Source organism: Xyrauchen texanus, chromosome 5, assembly GCF_025860055.1.
Source record: "Xyrauchen texanus isolate HMW12.3.18 chromosome 5, RBS_HiC_50CHRs, whole genome shotgun sequence".
In the NCBI taxonomy this organism is placed as follows: domain Eukaryota; kingdom Metazoa; phylum Chordata; class Actinopteri; order Cypriniformes; family Catostomidae; genus Xyrauchen; species Xyrauchen texanus.
This window is the reverse complement of record NC_068280.1, coordinates 44268027-44283043: the sequence shown is the minus strand read 5'-3', so window position 1 is coordinate 44283043 and position 15017 is coordinate 44268027. Positions and strand designations below refer to the sequence as shown.

The following is a 15017-nucleotide window of genomic DNA, read 5'->3' as shown; positions in this document are numbered from 1 at the left end:
CAGTGGTCTCTTATCAGCACCAGGGTTGCAGACAGCAGTTTGGTACAGGCTAATTTCAGCACCATTCCTCCACAGTCCAACAAACCCAACAGATCGACCATGAGGCTTTTACACGTCCTAGGTTTCACCCTCTTGCTCTGTGCCCTGTGCGTGAAGGCAGAGGAGGTAGAAGTTGAAGAGGGCAGCCCTGAAGATGTAGCAGAACCAGAGGAAAAAGAAAAGACAGATGAAATTAGAGAGGAAAAAGATGTTTTGGTCCTTCATAGTGTCAACTTTGATAGAGCCCTAAGAGAGAACAAGTATCTGCTTGTGGAATTTTGTAAGTAGCCTATTTCTTTCTCTATATATTCAGTAGTTAACATGCTTAGGCGTTGTTACTAATGGTAATTCTGATCTTTGTCTGATCAATGCAAACTAACAAATGGTCATGCATGCAAGACATGAAGTGGAAATGCGATACAGCAGCCAATTCAAGAAAAAAGTCGTTCAAATTTAACAGTATGCATATAACTTATGTTCATATCAGTAAGAAACATAAACATGTTCAAAGTTTGCCAGCTAGGCTTGACATATCATCCATTAAGAGAGCAGATGTTAATTTTCCCACAGTTGAAGAGGGGCAAGTTCTGCAGATATTCACAACACTGTATTGCTTGAATTAGCAGGTTAACGTATGAAGGTGAAAATAATTTACAGGGATTTTGTATTTCAGTTACATTCATACCAAATATGCAACTAAACTAGCATAATAATTAATTCTGCATTGCCCATGCACTAAAATCAATTGGGGAGAACAGGGCTATTTAGTCTATTGAATGTATTTTATTTTTAGCAATATTTAAACAATCAAATAATTCTCAAACACAAAACAATGAAAAATGATGGAACAGTACAAATGGAAAAGGTAAAATACAAACATATCAAACCACTATTTTGTCATTATTTTTAACAGAAAATGTAATTAATAAAATTAAATTTAAAACACATGTGACAACGTGTCCCAATATAAATGTGACAACTGGCCCCAAACTGATATTTATGACCCCCCTTGTCCTAAAAATAGTTTGACTTAATGCACCCAGTGTGGTTATATTGTGTTCTCTTGTTTACCTACAGTAAGAGCTTTTACAAAACAATAGGATATTGGAATTTCAGTTTGGTGGAACAGTTTTGAACTAGACTTTTAAAACCAGCATACAAAGATACATTATTGTAAATGTACTGTATAGGTTCTGAGAATGCCCTTGTGACAGCTTCCCCACATGGCGAATGGTCTCTCCAATAGTAGATTAGCATTAATCTTACTTTCACTTGTCTTTCAAAAACAAAAGATGCTCCATGGTGTGGTCACTGTCGTACTCTGGAGCCCATCTACGCTGAGGTGGCTGGACTACTAAAAAAAGAGTCTTCTGCTGTAAGATTAGCCAAAGTGGATGCGATAGAAGAAAGGGACCTTGCAGAGGAGTTCAACGCCAACAGCTTTCCAACTATTAAGTTCTTAAAAGACGGCAACAGACAAAACGCCACAGATTTTTCTGGTAATATATTTATTTGTTTCGTTTGTTTGGATGCTTGAAGGGGTCATGACATGAAGAATAAATGTTCTTTGATCTTTTGACATATAAGAGGCCATTGTACCATAAAAACATATTGTAAGTTTCAGAACTCAAAACTTTCTCCTCACTGCAAAAAGAGAATTTGTTGAAACCAAGCAGCTAAAACAACTTGTTCTCTTCTTCCTCCATATTATGATGTCACACTATGGTAGACATTTACATCTGACCGCCTCCACAACAATACATCAGTGCCTACTTAACTTTTAATCATTTTCATAGCCAGCTCAGTAGCGGTGAGCATTGATATGGCAAGTTAAGAGAGCAGGTCAGTCAAGAGCAGGTTAAGATACTTTAACTATCAAGTCTTAAAGGAGAAGCATCATTAAAACTGAGTGTTTCTCACTGTGGGTCAGAATGAGTATGGAAAATGATCATGATTTATAAAAATGTGACTGTTTTTTTGTGCAAAAAAAACTTTACTGATATTATAAGTGAACCTTTAGGAAAATATTACAATAATAAAATAATGCATGTCATAACCCCTTTAATGTAATTTTCATACAATAAGATCTGAGGGAATGTATAGACACTGGCTTACATGTATTATATGGTAATTTGAACAGGAAAGCGAACTGTTAAGGGTATCACAAAGTGGCTTGAGCGTCACACGGGGCCCAGTGCTTCTGTTCTTGATGATGTGAAGAGCGCAGAGGCACTTCTGGACTTACATGATGTGGTTGTGGTTGGATTCTTCCAGGTAAATCATACATTTTCTGCATAAGGTAACTGAATTTAATATTCAATAATACCTGATTCATAAGGGTGAATTTCACAAAAACACATCTGGGTCATATATCTATAATACATGTGTACCTGTGAATGAATGCTATACAATGCTTGAAATTGCCAATAAAAACAACCTGAAGATTTCATACAAAGGTGTACACAATAGACTTCAAAGACAAAGTACAACTGGCTTTAACAAGGACACAAAGACTTGTGTAAGGCCCAGGTATAACTAAACAAGAGGATAAGTTCATCAGAGTCTTTAGATTGAGAAATAGACGCCTCACATGTCCTCAGCTGACAGCTTCATTGAATTCTACCCGCTCAACACAAGTTTCATGCACAATAGTAAAGAGAAGGTAGCGTGGGGTGAAATGTCACTGGAGTATCTGGACAAACTGACAGATAGAATGCCAAGGATCTGCAAAGATTTTATTGCTGCACGTGGAGTTTTTGATGAGAACTCTTTGAAGTAGTTTAAGAAGTTCTGACATTTTTTTTCAAATTGAAATAGTAATTTTTCAAATTTTGAATGTCCTGACTATACATTGTTATCAGTTGAACGCACGCCACTTTGGTGACTAAAAGTACAAATTTCTTTCCATAAGAGCAAAATCTGTACATTATTTCAAACTTTTGGCTGCCAGACAGTATATACTGTATATATAAATTGCATTAAACCATGAATAACCATTAATTATTTTTTGCAATGCTTATTATTATTAGTGATGAGTTTCATTAGTTTCTCATTCCTACTGATTCTCATTTTTTTTTGTTATTAAAATGTGCATAAATTAAAGGCAGCGCTACAAATACTATGATGCATACAGAAAATGTTTTACAATTTTAATAATATTACATTTTAATTTGGGGTAGAATATGACCCAGATATGTTCTTGACAGGCTTCATGAAATTCACCCATAACTGAAATATGAGTGTCAGTTCATCCGACTTCTAAACGTCATTGTTCCTGCACTAGAACTTTGACCTTGCTGATTTATTTTTGGTGTTGGTTATCTTCAATGTTAGTTCAACATTTTAGTTTCCTCTCTCTTTCTGTATCAGGATCTGGAGGGGGATAATGCAAAGACATTCTATGATGTAACCTTAACATTAATGGATGTAAACTTTGGCATCACAAGCAACACAGAGCTTTTCAAGAAGTATGATGTACAGAGTGATTCTGTGGTACTCTTTAAGAAGGTACATTTTTATTTTATTTTAAAAGGGCATGCGATCCTTGCACTAGATAACTTGTGACTGTTGGTTTCATACAAAAATAAAAAGCAAATTAAAAGGCAGTTACGGAGGCATTTGTATTATGAATTGAGTTTGTTCAGCTCTTTACCCAACCCCCCATGTCCCATTTTGTGTGAATGTTTTAGTTTGATGATAAGCGAGCAGATATGCCAATCTCTGAGGACGGCAAGCTGGACAAAGGGGAGCTTATTTCCTTCATCAATTCTAATCGTATGGAACTTGTCATTCCATTTGATGAGGAGGTAACACTTAATAACTAGATTTGCATTATCATTGCTTTGTAAACCATTACCTGAAAGGCAGCAAATTAATAGTTAACGTTTTAGGTAAGTTTTAGACTTGAGTTCTGAGTAAATGCAAAGCTTCACCAGATTAAACTTTGCCATTGTCTTTTTCTTTTCTTTTGTCTGCACACATTACTTTTTTACGTTTTGCCTTGATCCTTACACAATGCTATCATATTAGATTTAAACACTTTTACTTTAATGCATGACTATAAGGCGATACATTTTAACATTTGTACTACATAACCAATTACATTTAAATCCTTGTTCCAGTTAGAAGAAATTGCACAGTAGCTCAACTGAAAGAGCGTTGAACTTGTGATGCAAATTACGCAGTTGCTTAAACTCGAAAGAGCATTAACCTCCACAACCACATCTGTTTGGCAGAAAATTTAACTTGCTTTTAGCACCACTCAGTGGACATTTCACAACGGAACTTTTGTGATACGTGTAAGAAACAACGTAATATTATATTTTGCAAATGTGTCACCCAAGTAATTTTCATATGATCAGGCTCAAGCTAAGTTTGAATGGAGTCTGTACATTAAGCAGTTCAGGTTGAATTAAATGCAGAAGTTTAATACCTGGAGATAAATATTAGTACAACCCTCTTACCATGTTTGACGAATATCAATACAAAGATGCCTTCAGTATTCCAACCATCTAACCAATTATTTAATACTAATCATATCTAGCTTGTTCATCCATTTTTACAATCTACTTCCTTCTTCTCTCCCCAGAACGCAGAATTAATTTTTAGCTCTAAGGTCCATAAACACATCCTTCTATTCATCAATTCAACCGTGAAATCCCACAATGAAGTACTAGAGGATTTTAGAGCTGTCGCCAGTGAGTTTAAGGATAAAGTGAGTTTTTCAACAATTTACATATACACATTTTATTTAATCTGTCTTCCTACATGTAATTCTTAGTACAGAATCATGTCATATGGCTTTTGGAAGCCTTTCAAATTTTGTCATGCTCACAAGTGGTGTGTATATACGCAGGTACTCTTCATCTTGATAGATGTTTTGTCTGACAAAGTGGGTCACGTGCTGAAGTATTTCAGTGTATCTGAAAATGATATTCCTATTGCTCGCCTCATCAACACTGACACAGTGCTGAAATATGCAATGGATGGATCCACCGTCAACAAAGACACACTGAGAACATTTTGCCAGGGTGTCCTGGATGGTACCGTCAAGGTGGGTAACTGTTCTTCTAACCAATAATTTTTTTATTCAGAATATATACCTGCAGAATATATATACTGTATATATATATATATATATATATATATATATATATATATATATATATATATGTATATGTAGCTAGTAATGATAACATTTTAGCCCACACTTATGCTGCATTCCATGTAAAGTCAGATGCCAGATATTCCAACTTGAAATCTTCCACTTCTGACTACAAAGACATTTACATTTACATTTACATTTACATTTATTCATTTGGCAGATGCTTTTATCCAAAGCGACTTACAAAAGAGGAAGAACATCAGTGAATCATCTTAGGGAGACAGTGGTACAAAAAGTGCCATATTACAAAGTTTCACTATCATCATAATAGTATACAAAACAGATTTAAGTGCAACTCTTTTTTTTTTTTTTTTATTGACCGGTTAAGTGCTTTTTGAAAAGATGTGTTTTTAGCCGTTTTTTGAAGATAGAGAGTGAGTTAGCTTCCCGGATTGAGTTGGGAAGGTCATTCCACCACCATGGTATGATGAAACTGAAAGTCCGGGAAAGTGTTTTGGTGCCTCTTTGTTTTGGTACGACAAGGCGACGTTCCTTAGCCGACCGCAGGCTTCTGGTGGGAACGTAGCTCTGCATAAATGTTTTTAGGTATGCTGGAGCAGACCCAGTGACTGTTTTATATGCCAGCATCAGGGCCTTGAATTTAAAACGTGCATGAACCGGCAGCCAGTGGAGAGAGACAAAGAGTGGTGTAACATGTGCTCTCTTAGGGTCATTAAAGACCAGATGTGCTGCTGCATTCTGGATCATTTGGAGAGGTCTAATAGCACATGCAGGAAGGCCTGCAATGAGAGCGTTACAGTAGTCCAGTCTAGTTATGACAAGGGACTGAACGAGCAGTTGTGTGGCATGTACAGAGAGGAAGGGTCTTATCTTCCTGATATTGTAGAGTGTAAATCTACAAGATCTTGCAGTTTTTGAAATGTGGTCTGTGAAATTTAGCTCATCATCAATGGTTACCCCTCGATTTCTGACCGTTTTGGAAGGCGAAACTGTAGTTGGACCCAGCTGCACGGTGATGTTGTGTTCAACAGCCGGGTTGGCTGGAAAGACAAGGAGTTCGGTCTTGGCAGGGTTGAGTTGAAGGTGGTGTTCCTTCATCCAGGCCGAGATGTCTGCCAGACAGGCAGCAATTTGAACGGTCACTGTGGTGTCGTTGGGCTGGAAAGACAAGTAGAGTTGCGTGTCATCAGCGTAGCAGTGGTAAGAGAAACCATGTGACTGGATGATGGGTCCCAGTGATGTTGTGTATATGGAGAAGAGAAGTGGCCCAAGCACTGATCCCTGAGGTATCCCAGTAAGTAACTTGTGTGGCTTGGATACTTCCCCTCTCCATGCTACCTCAAAGGACCTTTCTGAGAGATAAGAGTTGAACCAGTCAAGCACAGTTCCAGTGATACCCAGTTTAGAGAGGGTGGAGAGTAGGATCTGATGGTTGACTGTGTCAAAGGCAGCAGAAAGGTCCAGCAAAATCAGAACGGATGATCTCGATTCAGCTCTCGCCTGTCTCAGCGACTCGATGACAGACAGCAGGGCAGTCTCAGTGGAGTGTCCACTTTTGAAGCCCGACTGATTGTCATCCAGCAGCTTGTTCTGTGAGAGATAGGCGGAGATCTGATTGAAAACTGCCCTTTCAAGTGTTTTTGCCATGACTGGGATGAGAGAGACTGGTCTGTAGTGTTCTATCTGTGTGAGGTTAAGTGCAGGTTTTTTCAGCAGTGGGGTTACTCGAGCCTGCTTAAATTTAGTGGGAAAAGTGCCTGCAAGAAGGGATGTGTTAATTATGTGTGTAAGTGCCAGTAGGATGGACGGAGAGATGGCCTGGAGAAGGTGTGATGGAATGGGGTCAAGGGAACAGGTTGTGGGGTGGTTGGAGAGGAGGAGTTTAGAGACCTCAGTGTCAGTTAAAGGAGAGAACATAGGGAAAGAAGGGTTGCATACAGGAGCCAGGTGTTTGACAGGGTGTGGTGCTGTGAATGTATTGCTGATGGCTGTAACCTTATCAGTAAAAAATGTGGCGAATATATCTGCTGTCAGTTATGTGTCAGGTGGTGGAGGGGAGGGCAGAGAAGTGTGTTAAATGTTCTAAACAAGCTACGAGTGTCTGTGGTGCTGTTGATCTTGGTCTGGTAATATGAAGTTTTTGCAGTTTTAACGTTATTTGAAAAAGTTGCGAGCAGAAGCTGATATTTACCTAGATCAGCTGGATCTTTAGATTTCCGCCATCTCCTCTCAGCTGCCCTGAGATCAGTCCGATGTTCACGAAGGACGTCAGACAGCCAGGGGCTGGGTGGTGTAGTCCGTGCTGGTCTAGAGGAGAGAGGACAGATGTTGTCTAGACAGGTTGTTAAAGTAGAGCTAAGTGTGTCTGTGGCAGTGTTCACATCAAGCATGGAAAATACATTTATTGTGGGAAGAGAGGCAGAGACATCAGTGGAAAGGCGAGAGGGTGAGAGGGAACGGAGGTTACGGCGAAAGGAAACCAAAGGTGGGGTCGGTTTTACAATGGATGGGAGAATCATGTTGAAAAAGACGTTCCATTGCCCTTCATATTCACCTTATGCTTCAGAGAAACTAGCGTGTAGCCATCTTGACCATTTTTGTCTCGGAACTTCCTGTCTAGTGGTAGCTATATAGATATAGTGGTCTTGATGTCAAAGTGTAATTAGCTGGTGAAGTGGATTTACAGGTTATAGAGTTGTCAAAAGCTATCATGTATTTTGAAGTGTTCAGGGGATGTCATAAAAACTGGAAGCAGAGAAGGGAGATTTTAAAACAAGAGTGCATCATTCATAAATACACAAGCTTCACGCTGTGGACATACTAATATTCTTCTGTGCTCATGAAACTCCAAGAGACACAAAGTCATTAAAAATATCTCTGTACAACACATCTCACCATCTTTTCATGTCATTCTTTCATCTATCGTGTTATAGTTCAGATGAGCAGATTTACTATCCTTATGGGGACATTTGGTCCCCACAAAGTGATAAATACACGCTCACACACACACACACACACACACACACACACACACACACACACACATACAGACATACAGACATATACATTTGAAAGTGTATGTTTTATTTTACATTCTGTTTACAACACTTTAATCACATTTATCCTCTTAAAAATGTAGGGTGACAAATACATTTTACTTTTCTTTAATGTTGAACTTTAATGTGAAATAATACAAGCTATCACTGTTGGAAATTTCATGTCAACTACACATTTTAATACAAATTATTAAGAAGCTGAAACCTAAAAATTAAGCAGAATTACACATATAATAAATAAACGCTTGTATCATGAAAAAGTGCAGTGTGTCATAGCTGTCTGAATGTGATCTGCCAGGTCCATTTTACCTCTGCGGGTGTCGAACATTTAGAGTGACAGAATAAACAACAGTTATTGACATGCGGCATCTCCCATCAGACATATTTGCATTAATTCAAATGTGTTTATCTTTTCCTTTGGCACAACTGATAATGTTTTGCATAAAACAGCTCAGAGACATGAGTTCTGGTCCTGCATTGAAACAAGGAAGTAATCATGTTTATTGAATCAATAATGACTGCAATTTAGAGGTTGCATTTTCACTGTATGATAACATTTTTACTCCACTGATGGTTAGGTTTAGGGTTAGGGCATATGGTTAACAAAATGTGCATTCCTAGTGACTGCATTAAATGATTTACAACTAAAAACAACTCCGTTTACAAATTGTTTATATCACCCCTCTGTGGACCTTTTATCCACAAAATGGAATCTATGCATAACTATACTGTACGTTCAACAACATTTCCTGCCTTGACCAAAGGGGGCAGTGTTTTGAATTTCTGTAAGCACGGACTAATCTCAGCTGTCATCGAATTCACAGTGAGATAAGTTTAATTCAAAGGTAGCTCTCTACTCTACTATATCAATTCTGGAAATGTAATTGCATTATAGTAAATGTGTAACCATTGACCGCTTTTTAGGGCTCTTAACAGCAATAAAATAGACTTATGCAGAGTTCTAATACAGAGTGATCAGTCACATGCATTTACAGCTCAGGTGATCACTCGACTCAAAAAAAATCTCTGACTCTGCATTCCAATCAACTCAAAATAGGTGGAAATTAAGTTTCAAACATACTACTTGGAAAAATGCAATTGAACGCCATTTGATGTCGGACTTCCTACTTGGAAACTTGTGCGGAAATCCTCAATCAATCCGATTTCGCAGAGATGCGGGTTCATGACGTCACACAAACATGTAGGTACCCAGGGAGATATAGAAAGTTTACGATAAAAATTCATTCTTAAGCAAATAAAAAGTATCAATGAGTCAAAATTACATGATAGTAAAACTTGTTTAGCCAACATTTGCAGATTAAGATTATGAATTGTACTCTTTTTTTGATAATCATACATCTGTAGGACAAATGCTAGCATTACATTACTGAATTGTTCCTCCACAATTTAGTTGGTAGAAGACATCTATGCTATGGTGACAATTTATTACCTGCTAAGCTAACAGGAACATTGCAGTTTTGTTTCCCAATACATCATTTTCCGAACATCAAGCAATGGTATGCTTTTATGATCGGAGATTGGAGATGCCAAGTCTTACATCTGACTTTGAATGGAACGCAGTATGAAGCAAAGACGGCAGCCGCCACATTCGCGTGACATCATACGACCACATCTTTGAAAATCAGATTTGTGGATTTTCACGCTAGCTTCCAAGTTGGAAGTACAACTTCAAGTGGCATCCTATTGCTATTTTCCAAGAAAGAAGGTGGAAATTCTGACTTTCAAAGTTGAATGGATCAAAACAATATTTGAATATTGAGCATGCTATTGAATCTGCGTAATCAACAAACTAATATAAAACCTGCACTTCCATCTAGCCCAATTTGAAGAGTCAAGAAATTCCTGAGGATTGGGACAAGAATCCAGTTAAAGTCCTTGTAGGGAAGAACTTCAACGAAGTGGCTTTTGATGAAACAAAGAATGTCTTTGTGGAATTTTGTAAGTGAGCAGTTTATCTTCTCATATTCAAAAATAGTATTTAATTCTGCACTAACATATGTTTCCTTCTAACAGATGCTCCATGGTGTGGCCACTGTAAGGAGCTGACACCTATATGGGACGAGTTGGGCGAGAAGTACAAAGACCATGAGAACATAATTATTGCAAAAATGGATGCCACGGAAAACGAAGTGGAGGATGTCTCTATACAGGGATTCCCAACCATTAAATACTTTCCTGCTGTGGCTGAAAAAAAGGTCAACAAATATAAATACAAACACACTATTAAACGTAAAGGTGAAGTCTGTCTTTTTGTTCGACCAATGGCACATATGGGAGTATTCGGTAAAACTGTTAAAAAAACCTAATTTTTGCAATTCTATTAGGTGATACTAGCACAGACATGCTTCACCTTAGAGATGTTCTGTAAGCATACTGAATGTTATATTGTTATTTTCTGAGGTAAATCAAATCATACTTTGTATACTGGTATTTGTTGCATAAGGCAGCGTTTCCAAACCACTGTGCCTCAGCACACTAATGTATTTGTCAGGCATGCCGTGGAAAATGATCAAATTCCACAAAATAAATAAATGCATGAAAAAAATTATAATTTCAGGGAACCAAACTCCTCCCCTTTCTGAGAAATTCGCCATTTTGAAACCATAATCGGTCTCTTTTGTGATTGTGAAGTGCAATGATTAATGTGCAAAAGTGATATTTATTTCACATGACTTGCGTCAGCGCTGCAGAATACATTGAAGTCTATGAAGTGACGTCACTTTACATCAAAGTGTTTTTCACACACACGTTTTTGCTTAACCAATAATACTAAAAAAGAGTACTAAGCAACAATTTAATTCACCAAGAAAACACTTAGACCTAAACAGAAACAAGTCCTTTTATTACTATCTGCTATTAAAGCAACTGCAAGCTTTTTTCCTCTATTCCAAATACATGTTTTCAATGTTTATTGTGCACACCTCCCGCTTTTTTACGTGGCAAACTCGTAAAATCGCCCCTCTGTGAATCTTCCTGCAACTCTTGTCATGTGGAGGGTGATGCGGCGCTTGATGCTGCGGTTGAACGGAGAGTTGACGCCTCGATTCAACTCATGTGAAATGCACTTTACAATGACAAAAGAACATTATTGAAACTCAAAATGTATATTATTTGTCTATTATTGTGTTCTTTTCTGCTAAAAGTCATGCTCAGCAGTTTAAATAGACTTCTGTAGGAAAATGATACCGTAGATCTGCTTTGTGTTTATAATTCTTATACTGAAGTCAGTAGATTTGTAGCCATGCATGTTTTAATGAAGGAGAAGGTAAGGACGTTATTGAAACTCACTCTTATTAGACTATTATTGATGTCTTTTTGGATGAAAAATAATGCTCAGACTGAAGGAAGACTACAGATCTGCTTTGTTCTTTTAATGCTTAACACTATAAAGTCTCTTGGTTGATTTCGGTCATGAACGACTCACTGTCATTCACTGACTCACTGTCATTCACTGACTCATTCATAGCACATAAGACACTCATGTGTTGCCACCTAGTGACATTTCCAGAAGGGGTCACTGAACTAATCAGTTAATAAAATTTATCAAATTTGTGAAGCAGAAGCAAATCTCACCAAAATACGCTTGAATTGGTGCTTTTAGCTTATTCTTTATACTAAATAGCCCCAGAAAAAATGCATGTGGACCATTGATTGTCATTCCTTTTTCGCCCCTCATGAGTTCGCATCCCTGTAATTTGTTGTGGCATTGCAAGAACAAATTTACAAATTAGAAAAGAAGCAAATTTGAAGTCTTTTCATTACCCACTTAGTAGTGCTCTCGCCACCTGTGACCTCACACAGCGTAGCCTACCTATGTGACTAGGTTTTTTTTGCATAGTCGAATTTCAAACATTACAAGTAAACACGCTACTAAGATGGACAGAAAACATGGACAAGTTCTTGAAAAGGAAAACTTTTGACTATGGTTAGCCTATGTGGGATAGTGGTGTGCTGTATAATTTTTTTTGTCTTAAAAATGTGCCGTGGCAGAAAACAATTTTGGGAAACACTGGCATAAAGTATTGCATATCGGAATTCATACATTGTGAAATTAAACATGACTTTGAAGGTACTAACAAATGCTTTCAAAATACAGATGGTTGACTATAATGGACAGAGGGATTTGGAGACTTTCACAAAGTTTCTGGACAATGGTGGAGTGTTACCAGAAGAAGAGGATAAAGATGATGATGACAATGATGAAGATGAAGATGAGGTCATGTTTATCTAAGCTGTTGTTATGAGCAACAGAAAACTGTTTGTGCTGCTTTCATAGCATTTATACCTGGAAAAGGAAAATCTGGAGATTGTAAAAATATTTATTTAGTAATACACAGCTGAAGTGTCTCAAACCCTCTTCTTGCTATTCAGGTGTTGAATGATTCGACAGAGGAGTCACCAAAATCTACCAATGAAACCAGCAAGGATGAGCTGTGAACAACAAGGAGTAAATCAACTGATTGATGCTGAACCAATTCAGTATGAGATCTGTGTAACACATTGTTTTATCACAAATCAATGTTATTTTCTCTGCACTGGACCATTTAACTAAATACCTGACTAATTTGAATAAAACTGACTTAATAATGAGTGGAAGTTTTATTTATGGTCATGGTCAATTATTAATTTATGTAGAGAGCTGTGGCTTAGGATCAATTACAGTTGTGGTGTAGAAGAGTTTATGGGTTAATCTCACAAACCATATCAAGACCATGTCCGGGACACATCCCAGATCCTTTTTGAACTCGGATACCTGTGGACATATGTCGCCTAGCAGACTGTATTCACCACAGAAGAAAACGCCTCAGAACGAGGGGTGGTGTTTTGGTCCACGTAAGGAGACGTTTCTACGCTCCCTCTGGAATCTGGGGTCTCGCGGGTCCAAGGTTCCCTGTCTCTGACTCATCTTGGTTGGTTCTTCTCTCTGCGTTCTCTTGAACAAAGATATGCCAGTCTTGTTCCTGTTTTTCCAGTGCTATCATCAACGTCGAGGTCTAGGTGTGCATAAGTATGGCTGCATCTCCGTAAACCCCAAGGTTTGGATTTTGTTCCGTTGTTGAAATCACAACATGGCACTTCCTCACCGCGGTGTCAAACAACAGACTATACAACTGACACTACCGATTCCGAAGTGAAGATGGCTTTAATTAACGTAAGATCTTTATCAAACAATCTTTTTATCTTTTTATAACTGAGACGTGGCTCTGTGATGGCAAACTTGGACCATTGTCTGAAGCATCACACAATGGCAGTAACTTCGTGAGCACTCCAATGACAATTGATAGGGGTGGGGGCGTTGGCATTATTTTATTTTATTCAGAACAACAAAAATACTGACAGATGGGGAACGACCTTCGTGGCTGAGAGAGCCGGCAGCAGGGGAACTGCTTTTGTGGACAAAAGTGCTGGCAGCAGGGAACCAGCCTCCATGGCCGAGAGTGCTGGTGGCAGGGGAATGGCCTCAGTGGCCGAGAGCACTGGCAAGGGAACAGCATCCATGTCCGAGAGTGCTGGCGGCGGCAGGGGAACGGCTTCCGTGTCTGAGAACGCTCGCAGCATTAGGGGAACGGCCTCCGTGGCCGAGAATGCTGGCAGCGCCAGGGGAACAGCCTCCATGCCAGAGAGCGCTAGCAGCAGCAGGGGAACGGCCTCCATGCCAGAGAGCGCTAGCGGCGTCAGGGGAACGGCGACGTGGCTGATAGCACTGGTAGTGGCAGGGGACCGTGGTGGTGGTGTAATGTGTGGGGGATGTTTTCTTGGCACATTTTAGGCCCCTTAGTGCCAATTGGGCATCATTTAAATGCCACGGCCTACCTGAGCATTGTTTCTGACCATGTCCATCCCTTTATGGCCACCATGTACCCATCCTCTGATGGCTACTTCCAGCAGGATAATGCACCATGTCACAAAGCTCGAATCATTTCAAATTGGTTTCTTGAACATGACAATGAGTTCACTGTACTAAAATGGCCCCCACAGTCACCAGATCTCAACCCAATAGAGCATCTTTGGGATGTGGTGGAACGGGAGCTTCATGCCCTGGATGTGCATCCCACAAATCTCCATCAACTGCAAGATGCTATCCTATCAATATGGGCCAACATTTCTAAAGAATGCTTTCAGCACCTTGTTGAATCAATGCCATGTAGAATTAAGGCAGTTCTGAAGGCGAAAGGGGGTCAAACACAGTATTAGTATGGTGTTCCTAATAATCCTTTAGGTGAGTGTAGATGAGATCAGGGCTAGTTGTTACATGGAGAAGTTGTCAAAAAAGACTATACATAGGTAATGATAAGATTTAGTCTGAAGTCCAATTGCACACATATGTGTTTTTCTAGCAGAGCTTTTTGTATGTTGGTTTCAAACACTTAGTTCACAAACTGGGTAAACAAGCAAAAAATCAAACCACACTGGTTCAAGCAAGGGTCAATGCATATTATGAAGGCAGATTTTTACTTGTTTTTTAAATGTCAGAAATGTATTAATCATGTGTTTATCAATAGCAGTATTTATAAGTGAAAACAATGATTTGATATTTTGTATTTGTATATATTTTTTATATCATTTTGTGCCTTATTTTATTTGTTACCTTTTGCTAAAAAGCCTTTGATAGGCTGTTCGATCCAGGCATGAGCATACATTTTTGTTTTCTGTGGTGGTGATGGTGGGAAGACAGGTATGTGTGTGTGTGTGTGTGTGTGTGTGTGTGTGTGTGTGTGTGTGTGTGTGTGTGTGTGTGTCCCATGTTCTCATGTAACCTACGCCACTGATTTAAT

At 38.7% G+C, this 15017-nt stretch overlaps 1 protein-coding gene across 1 annotated transcript; it reads left to right on the top strand.

Moving 5' to 3' along the window:
* Positions 1–13: 13 nt before the first annotated feature.
* Positions 14–12829, top strand: pdia2 (protein disulfide isomerase family A, member 2). The gene is made up of 11 exons (XM_052127196.1): positions 14–319; positions 1332–1538; positions 2180–2313; positions 3409–3546; positions 3729–3845; positions 4628–4753; positions 4895–5092; positions 10059–10179; positions 10255–10436; positions 12338–12457; positions 12613–12829. Exons 1-11 carry the CDS (start codon positions 100–102, stop codon positions 12676–12678), a joined length of 1629 nt encoding a protein of 542 aa, XP_051983156.1. The 5' UTR covers positions 14–99; the 3' UTR covers positions 12679–12829.
* Positions 12830–15017: the final 2188 nt, after the last annotated feature.